Source organism: Patagioenas fasciata, chromosome 19, assembly GCF_037038585.1.
Source record: "Patagioenas fasciata isolate bPatFas1 chromosome 19, bPatFas1.hap1, whole genome shotgun sequence".
NCBI classification, from domain to species: domain Eukaryota; kingdom Metazoa; phylum Chordata; class Aves; order Columbiformes; family Columbidae; genus Patagioenas; species Patagioenas fasciata.
The window spans coordinates 2,414,533-2,423,385 of record NC_092538.1 but is presented as its reverse complement, the minus strand read 5'-3'; the positions used below and the strand labels follow the sequence as shown (position 1 = coordinate 2,423,385).

At 49.3% G+C, this 8,853-nt stretch overlaps 1 protein-coding gene across 1 annotated transcript; it reads left to right on the top strand.

Moving 5' to 3' along the window:
- The first annotated feature begins 240 nt into the window (after nucleotides 1-240).
- LOC136110154 (1-acyl-sn-glycerol-3-phosphate acyltransferase alpha-like) lies at nucleotides 241-8,486 on the top strand. Its single transcript, XM_065853363.2, has 6 exons — nucleotides 241-1,599; nucleotides 2,872-3,005; nucleotides 3,435-3,610; nucleotides 3,889-3,984; nucleotides 4,499-4,571; nucleotides 6,963-8,486. The coding sequence occupies exons 1-6, from the start codon at nucleotides 1,415-1,417 to the stop codon at nucleotides 7,106-7,108; spliced, it is 810 nt and encodes a 269-aa protein (XP_065709435.1). The 5' UTR covers nucleotides 241-1,414; the 3' UTR covers nucleotides 7,109-8,486.
- The last annotated feature ends 367 nt before the right edge of the window (nucleotides 8,487-8,853 follow it).

The window sequence follows — 8,853 nt, the reverse complement described above, 5'->3', positions numbered from 1 at the left end:
AACCCCCAGACTACAGGCCTGAACCAGAACCTGCACCGTTGATCACAACCCTCTGGGCTCTGCCATCCAGCCAGTTCTTGATCCATCTCACTGTGCATTCATCCAGCCCGCACTTCTGAGCTTGTTTGTGAGGAGGTTGTGAGGGACGGTGTCAAAAGCCTTGCTGAAGCCAAGTAGACAACGTCCACTGCTCTCCCCTCATCTATTCAGCCAGTTGTACCATCATAGAAGGCTGTCAAACATGATTTACCCTTGGTGAACCCGTGTTCCTGATAACCTTCTTCTCTTCCACATGCTTGGAGATGATGTTCAGAATGAGCTGTTCCATCACCTTTCCAGAGATGGAGGTGAGGCTGACTGACCTGTAGTTTCCTGTCTTCTTCTTGCCTTTTTTGACATTTGGAGTGACTCTGGCTTTCCTCCAGTCCTCAGACACCTCTTCTGTTCTCCATGACCTTTCAAAGATGATGGAGCTTTCAATCCTGGCTAGAATTCAATATTGTTACTTCTCTTAAGTGATAGATGCTTGAGCAAGGCCTGTTGTCCATATAATGAAATATGAAGCTTTTTTTCCCAGCCTAGTCATTGTACTTTTTGTAAAGATCCATTTCTCGCAGTGTTTTTAGCAGGTAAAATGAAACTGGAGCATTCCCAGGTTATACTTGTGTTTTCCTGATTTTCTTCTTAGATATCCAGATGCTGTCCAAACATGTGTTTGCCTCTGACCACGAAAACATCAGGAATAGCTGCTCTTGCTTTACTTATCTTTTTGTGTAGACACATGGCGGTTTTGCCACTTTTTCCACCTATTTAAGGAATGTCTGCTTGCCCAGCTTGGTCCCTCTGGTACCTAAATGTGTGAGCAGGATCTGACTGATAGGATCACTGTTTTTTCTCTTTCCCCCATAACACTGATTTCTGATTTCCTGGGCATCTTGCACTCAGCTCACTTCTTGGTGAAGCTCAACACTTGCACAGGGAGTGGGACGGCCGAGGTGTCTGTGCCGTCCAACCCATCCTGCTCCCTCCCATTAAAGATCTTCTTGGAAGTTCTCAGGGTTCCTGTGCTCAGGGTCCCTGAATCAGGGCTGTGTCTCCAAGCAGCCGTTGCTCCACCAGCCCAGAGCCACACACCCCTGCACACAGGCAGCCTTGCTATTGCGTATTTGCCAGCCAGCTCCTGTACACAGAGCAGCCGGGGAGTCCCTGCTAAACCGGCTTTCCACGGTTAGTTTGGCTCCGAGTGGTGAACACAGCCTTTCTGAAGCATCATTGCTCCTGAGTCTCATTCCAGCTTCGTGCCACCCACGTGTAGCTGATCAAGGGAATCTGAGCTCTGCTCCACAACATCGAGTGCTCGTGACCCATTTACTGCTCTGTGCAACACTCTGCTGGTTGACCCTGGGCTGGAAGGATGGAGCTGTTGCTCCTTCACTACCCGTTTACTTGTCTGTTCATCATGTTTTTAGTCCTTTACCAGTTGAATCCTGCATTCAGATACTTCTGCAAGATGAACTTCTATAAGTTGTGTCTCTTCACTCTCAGCATTCTGGTTATTATGATGAGTATTCCTCGTGGACGTAATGTGGAAAACGTCAAGTAAGTTGTCTATTACTTCTTTCTGCCCTGGGCATTGATAGAGCCAACTTGTGCTCTGTTTTGGAGGGTCCTGGGAGCTGCACTGCAGTGGGGAGGAATGAGTTGTGTATTGATGTGGAGAGTGGACAGGCTCTGTACTTCAGAGAAGGGACGTGGGTTCCAGGATTGTATTTGAGTTGATGGAAAGAATGATGGAAGGAAAGGATGTAAAACATGCACAGGTAAAGTGACTTGCTGTTTTTAGTAAACCTCTCCTGTCTGGTCTTCAGAGCTGCATTTCCCGCCTCCATGTGGCTGCTCGTGCCCCTGCTGAGTTGTGCTGAGAAAACTTCTGCTGGTGTTTTTTTTAACTTTATCCTGAGCCTGTGCCCACCTGAACAGGCATGAGCAGACACCACCAGGGCGCAGTGCTGGTGCATTGTCACTGGTGTCCCCATCGCTGCAGCTACAGCCCAGTGCCCAGATCGGGCAGTCTCTGAGCCCGTCCCCTTGCTGCACGTCTCTTGTCTCCATCTGTTCCTACCTCTGCAACAAGCTGCCAGGCTTACGCGGAGGCTGCACAGCTGGTTGTGCACGTGTGATTAACATCCACGGGAATTAGTCACTTGGGATGTGGTTGAGTGGGGGATAGAAACCAACTCTGCTGCGTGACAACATCATGCTTGTGGCCTCCTGAGGTGCTGCAGAGGCAGGATTTGCTGCTTCACTGTCATGTGCTGCAGTGGGAGTTTATGTCTCTTAACTGAGCATCAGCCTTTCACTTCAAGAAGTTTTCTTAATTTTTGTGCCTGACTTTTATTCTTTATTTTTCCAGTATCTGTTCAAGTACGGCTACCAGAATTGCACTCTAATGTCACCCAGAGACAAAATCATCTTTCTGCAGTGCAGGCAATAGTGGAGTTGGGTGTGTGGCATGTTTATGGCAGCCTGTATTCATGATTCAGCGAGGTGGGCAGGGAATTAGAGCACAAACAGATGCACTATGAATTTGGGTGTTATCTAATATCTTGTCGATCCACAGAACTGCTGCAGCTGAAGTTGCTTGGCCATTGGTCCAGCCTGACTTGAAGAAAACCTGCTAGGTGTATTTGTCTTCGCTAAAGAAGTGAAGAGCTGAAGAGATGTACTAGTTTCTCTTCTCCAAGTCATGGGTCTAATCTAGGAGTGCAGAGAAAGAGGCTACTGTGGGATGGCCTGGTTTAGAAGAATGGCGTTTGGGTCCTTTACCCAATTTCAGCATCTCTTTGAGTTACATCTGCTCCCCTTTTCCAGGTTTTGGCGCATGACAATCTTGCCACTCAAATACATCTTTGGCCTCAAGATAGTGGTGAAGGGCAAGGAGAACCTCAGGACTAAGGAGCCTTTTGTCCTCGTGTTGAATCACCAGACTTCTCTTGACATTATGAGTACGTGGCAACCCTGTCTCCTGCTCCAGGACCCAGTTGTCTGTAGGGGAGGGTAGTGCAAAATCCCGAATACCACAGGCGGAGGGGCAGGACTGGCTGCTACACAGTCCATTACCAGCTACCCCCAAGCCAGGGCTGTTCTCCATCGTATTAGAACCCAATAAGTATTTTCAAGCTAAATCAGCTTCATCCTTCCCAAGAGAATGGGGCTGAATGTGTCAGTTGACCACAGCTGTGTCATAGTTGCTCTCATTCAATGTCAGCAATAGTTCTCCTCTAAGTGGGTGTTTGGTCTCAAGACCCCCAGAATCCCTTTCCAACATGTTTCCAATTCTACGAAGCTGGATAAGCACTGTGGACATCTCGCAGAACAGAGGGCTGTAGGCCGAAATCTGATGCACTTGTTTTGTTCTTGTTGTCCTCCTCCAGTGGCAGCGGAGATATTACCACATCGCTGTGTGCCTGTTGCAAAGAAGGAAGTCTTGTACATGGGCACTTTTGGCTTAGGATGCTGGCTTGCAGGATTCATTTTCGTTGACCGCAAGAAAAGGGAAGAGTCTATCGCTACCTTGACAGAGGTGGCACACTCCCTGCACAAAGAAAATGTGAGTGGGGAGGTTTCTTTGGTGAGGAGCCACTGGAAAACATGAATGTTGATGTGGCTGGAAAGGGATCTTTGTCTCTCAGCTGGGTACTGGGCAGAACAGGGTAGGAGCATCTCTGGTGGGTTCGGTGTATTGTCTGTCTGTAAAGTGCTTTGAGTGGAGGAAGTTGATGTCTCAGCATGGTCAGGAGCAGACACGTTGGTCTCAGGGGGTACACCCTCAAAGTGGTTTAGAATAACTGGACGTCCCTCTATCTCAATGTCTTCTCTCTCTTGCAGTTCCGTGTCTTGATCTTCCCTGAAGGAACTCGCAATCATGCTGGCTCCATGTTGCCCTTCAAACGTGGGGCCTTCCATCTGGCCGTGAAAGCCCAGGTGAGAGCCCCCTTCCCCCTGCCCCTTGGGGTGCAGTTTGCCTACCATGGTCCACCAGCACACAGGGCTCTGTGGCTTCTGGTCCCTGGCTTCCCTTTGAATCAAACACGCAGCCGAGAGCCCAGCAGGAGCTCACAGATGACACAGGAAGGTTCTGTTTCTGGGACAGATGAAAAACCTTCATGACTCAGCTTGGGAAAAAAACGGGGGGACCTTGACAAGAGCCCGGGACATGCCTGGTGAGGGGGGGGAGTTTCTGCTGAACAGGACTCTGTGTGTACTAATTTGGCAATCCATTCATTGTTGGCCTAAATACAGAGATGAAAGTGTAAAAAGCAACAGCGAGGACATTGGGTGATACGGTTAAATGATGTAAATATCCCTCTAAGTGCCTACTATCAAGCTCACTGGGATAATTACCAGCAAAGTGCAGGATTGACTTAAGAACATGGTTATGTTTTGGGGGAGAAGTGGGGAAATTTGGAGATTCACGGTAGACTGCCTTCCCCCCCAGGTCCCCATTATTCCTGCAGTGATCTCTTCCTACCATGATTTCTACAACCAGAAGGAGAAGAGGTTTACACCAGGTGAGGATGGCTGGGTGCCGGTGTGAGATCGGGCCTTGGAGGGAGCCAGGAGGTGGGTGGGCAGGGGACCCCGTGTGATGTGGAGACAGCAGTTGGACAACGGCAGTTTTTGTCTTCTTGTGAGGGGAGCGAATGGGGGGATTTCAGGTATCACTTTTGCCTCTCCCGTTGGATTTCAGTCGTAGAATACCAGGTTGGAAAGGACCTCAGGGATAATCTGGTCAAGTCTTTCTTGGCAAAAGCACAGTCTAGACCATTCTCACAGCTTGTCCGATACCCGTATGAGGGAGCCTGGAGAAGCAGCAGAGTGCTGGTGTACGTCCTGCCCATGGCCGCACTGCGCTTGTCATTGGATCTGCAGGTGCATGGACAGTTGGGAACCAAAACCAAACACAGATATTTCAAAAAAAGTCATGCTGAGAGTGTGTCTCCTCCCAGTTACCCTGTTCTTTCCATGTTTTATCCATTTTTGGTGACAAGAATTTCTGCTGGTCACTGATAAAATATTATGGGGAAAAAAAATATAAGTCATGAGCTTCAGAAAGAAAATGCAGAAAATATCCTTTAAATTCCAACAGAGAAAAGTACACACCCTGTTCCTCCACCCTGACACCCATGCCAGAATGGCTTTCTGCCACATCCCGCCGCCCCAGGCCAGCCCTGCATCTGAAACTCCCATTCCTCCCTCTGTTTGTACCTGGGTGTAATCATTCCTTGCTGGAATGACACCTGGAAGAGAGAGTTGGTGCAAATGTTAAACACTGAATTTTCTCTTTCTACCCATCTTTCATCTGCTGGGTCTATCCTGTCTCTGGTGGCCACACACCAAAACCTTTTGGTCCTAGAAGCATTCCCCATGTGGGGGTCATGGGAGCATGAGCAGGGATGCCAGCCCTGTCCTGCTAACCTGCTCCTTCCCCGTAACATCCCTGCTCAGTTGGGCAACCAAGACAGAGAACTCCTCTGGGAAACCAGAGAACAATACAGTGGGGAGGTATCTCTGGAGCAACTGAACCTTTTGCTTTAGGCAAGACCAACTCCAAAGACAGATTCGTTTATTCTGTGCCTTGTCCAGCCACATCTGGAGTAACTTCATGGAAGGAGATTCCACAACCTCCCTGAGCTTTTTAGGAAAGACCGTTTGCAGTTGCATGTACACTCACCTTTATTAATAACCTCACCGTGGGAGTTTGTGGTCAGCCGACCTCTCAGCCCTTTCCCAGCTTCCTGTTGAACAGGTAGGACCTTCACTGATGGAGAAAAAAACCAACACAGTTAACTTTTCCTGTACCTCCTCACTTTTCCCACCTGCAAGTTTTCCCAGGGCTGATTCTGAAGATGTGCTACACGTGGCCAAGAATTCTGCATGTTGAACACACTGATCCTCAGGTCAGAACAGCTCGCCATGTCCACAGTGGCTCTGGAAGTGCTGATGAGCATCTGGAAAGCCCAGCTCCATGTCCAGGGTGTGCGCACTGTCGTGCGTGGAGGAAGTCTGGTGCTTGCTGGAAGTCTTTTGTACCCCAACAGACCAACCTTTTCAGCACAGCCTTGCCATTGCTCAGCTGGTTCCGTAGGACCAAGTGAAGCATGGTAGACTCCTGAGATCCTAGGCCTAGCTTTGGATGCACAATGTGCAGGCAGGGAGCATGTTCTCTTCTCTTGTGGAGCTCTTCTCCATGCTTCTGTTTTACCCTCCTGGCTCTGCTAGCAACACTTCTGGATCTCATTTCCCAGCACACGTGTAAAGGCGTGCAAAAAGTTTAAAAATAACCCAGACACTCCACCGATCCTCAGCTGGGTGTCTGTGCAGCCAGTGTCGTGTCTCTGATGGCCAGAAAAAGGGCCTCTGGGTGCAAGAGCAGAAGAGCTCCCCAGTTTCTTCTGTTTACACCAGGCCATTGCACAGGTGGTTTCCAACAGGAGTACAATACAGCTTGGCCAAACACGGAGTATAGGGTGCAAAGCACGTTTCTGGAAAGAAGGATTCCACTGAATTTGGTGTGCATAGATCAGGGCATGGCCAGTTTGGATGCTTGTACATCTCATTCTCTCTGCTGTGATCCAGACAGACCCTGATGTTTTTCCACTGTAAAAACTTATTTGATATGAATCATTGTATTGGATGTATTTGGGGAGAGAATCACCTGTTTCCATATTTACTTTTTTGTGGTCTCTGGGGATGGTAAAAGTCTGGTTTGGGTTTTGGTGTGTGCATCTGGGACACGGCTGTGTTGCTGCACCGCTGTTGGTGTGAAAGAGGGCATTTCCCTTTATTTCTGTCTCGTTCTTTCGTTTGTACCGATCCCTCTGGTCTGTCTTCTCTTGCTCTTCTACACCTCTCACGTATTTCTTTCCCTCAGCTCTGACCCTCCTCTCTAACTCTTCCAGGGAAAAGCATCATCCAGATCATGCCAAAAGTGGAGACCTTTGGCCTGGGCCCGGACGACGTTCCCAAGCTCACCGAGCAGGTCCGTGACTCCATGCTCACCACCTATCAGGAGATATCAGGAATGACGAACAAGGCTTCCCATTAGTGATCCCGTCTTCCAACTCCAGCTGGGGGGGAGGCCATAGCAACGGGGAGGTCTGGAAGCAGCGACAACCATAGATTATCATAGAATTATAAATGTCCTGAGTTGGGAGGGACCCACAAGGATCGAGTCCAACTCCTGTCCCTGCACAGGACACCCCACAGGTCACCCCGTGTGTCTGAGGACGGTGTCCAGTCTCTTCTTGAACACTGTCAGGTTGGGCCGTGACCCCTCCCTGGGAGCCTGTTCAGTGTCCAGCACCTCTGGGTGCAGAACCTTTTCCTCATGTCCCACTGACCCTCCCTGGCACATCTTCTGCCGTTCCCTGGGCTCTGTCACTGGTGGCCAGATTGCGAACTTGTCATACCAGAGACAGGGAAAACATCCACAGAGGAAGAAAACTTTATGAGTGGAGGTGTTGAAATTGTTGCCATGTTCCTTGCAGAGAACTATGCCACTTACATGGACAGACATGTGGTGGGTAGCTGGACATTTCTTTGTAATCTTAACCCTGAGAACTTGTCTCCAGTTGAACCCTAGGCAGAACCAGACCCTCCTGTGAGCATCTTAATTTTTCCTATTCCAAACCAACAAGGTGGAGGCATTCACCCTAAGCCTGTGGCCATCCTGCCTTGGGAAGTGGCTGTCCTGGGGCCTGGGGGCTTCCATGTTCCTCTGGAAGCACGCTCAGGAGAAAGCGCTATCTTCTGCCTCTTTCCATGGAGTGGACTTGGGAAGTACCTCTGCTACAAGACGGAAAGGCAAATTCGGGAGAGAGGAATTAAAGACCTTGAATGTGTCTGCAGGAGTTCATGGTTTCTTCGTTTTTCTTAGCCCTCCTATTAAGTGAAGCAAGATTTCGCTTTCAGTGCTTGGGCAGATCTTGGAAGTGTGGGGGGAACACGCCTGGGGACTCAGAAACCAGAGGCGAACAGCAGAAATGTGTTGCTTAACATCCTTGCTGTGCCCTGATGATCTCATGATTTTTAACACAACCCATGCACTTTTCAGCCCAAATACACTCTGGGATCTGCAGCTCCCAGTTTCTGAATACTGCTTGGTTTTGCCCTGTCTTCTGTGTGTCAGAGGATGGTGTCCTGCCTTCCTCTGCCCAGGGTCACCACAGCTCCACGCTCATGGAGCAGCACGGTCCCCAAGCTCCATCACTCACCGCTGGCAGCCCCTTGGGTCTCCTGCAGCCCTGGGCCATGGGTGGGCAGCACAGGGTGCTGAGCTGAGATGGGCATGACTTACCAAGCACCTTCTTCATTAGACCTCATCAGAGAGGTGCTGTCCTGGTTTTGTTAAAAAACAAGTTTCTCTTTTAGTGAATTTTGCCTGTCAGCTAAAGCCTTCATGTTAGCTGCATTTTCCTGGAGAACCAGACACATGTTTTGATAAACCTAGCAATGGAATGCAAACTTATTGATAAGCATGGATGGACATCTCGCGAGAGGGGCAACGAGAAACCGGTGACCAGGAGACTGACCAACGGTGAATAACATTCCATTCACATGAATACTTCATATAAAAGTGGGAGATCATGAGGATCTCATCCCTTTTCCTTCCCTTCTGCTCATGGCCGACATTAGGAGAGGACCTTGCTGGTCGTCCCTGCGAACGGAGGCCAGTGAGAGACTGAATCCAGCTCCGGTTGGCTGCAGAGTCCAATCCAGGACTTTGGGTGCTGGCTCTGCAGTTGCTGAGACTTACAAGATTGGTTTTGTATATTTTGTATTATTTTCTCT

Excerpts from the sequence above, each read along its gene's own strand:
- LOC136110154 (XM_065853363.2), top strand. The coding sequence starts at position 1,415 with ATGGAGCTGTTGCTCCTTCACTACCCGTTTACTTGTCTGTTCATCATG. Across the intron at positions 3,006-3,434 it reads GACTTCTCTTGACATTATGA|TGGCAGCGGAGATATTACCA; the intron begins GTACGTGGCAAC and ends GTCCTCCTCCAG. Across the intron at positions 4,572-6,962 it reads GGAGAAGAGGTTTACACCAG|GGAAAAGCATCATCCAGATC; the intron begins GTGAGGATGGCT and ends TAACTCTTCCAG.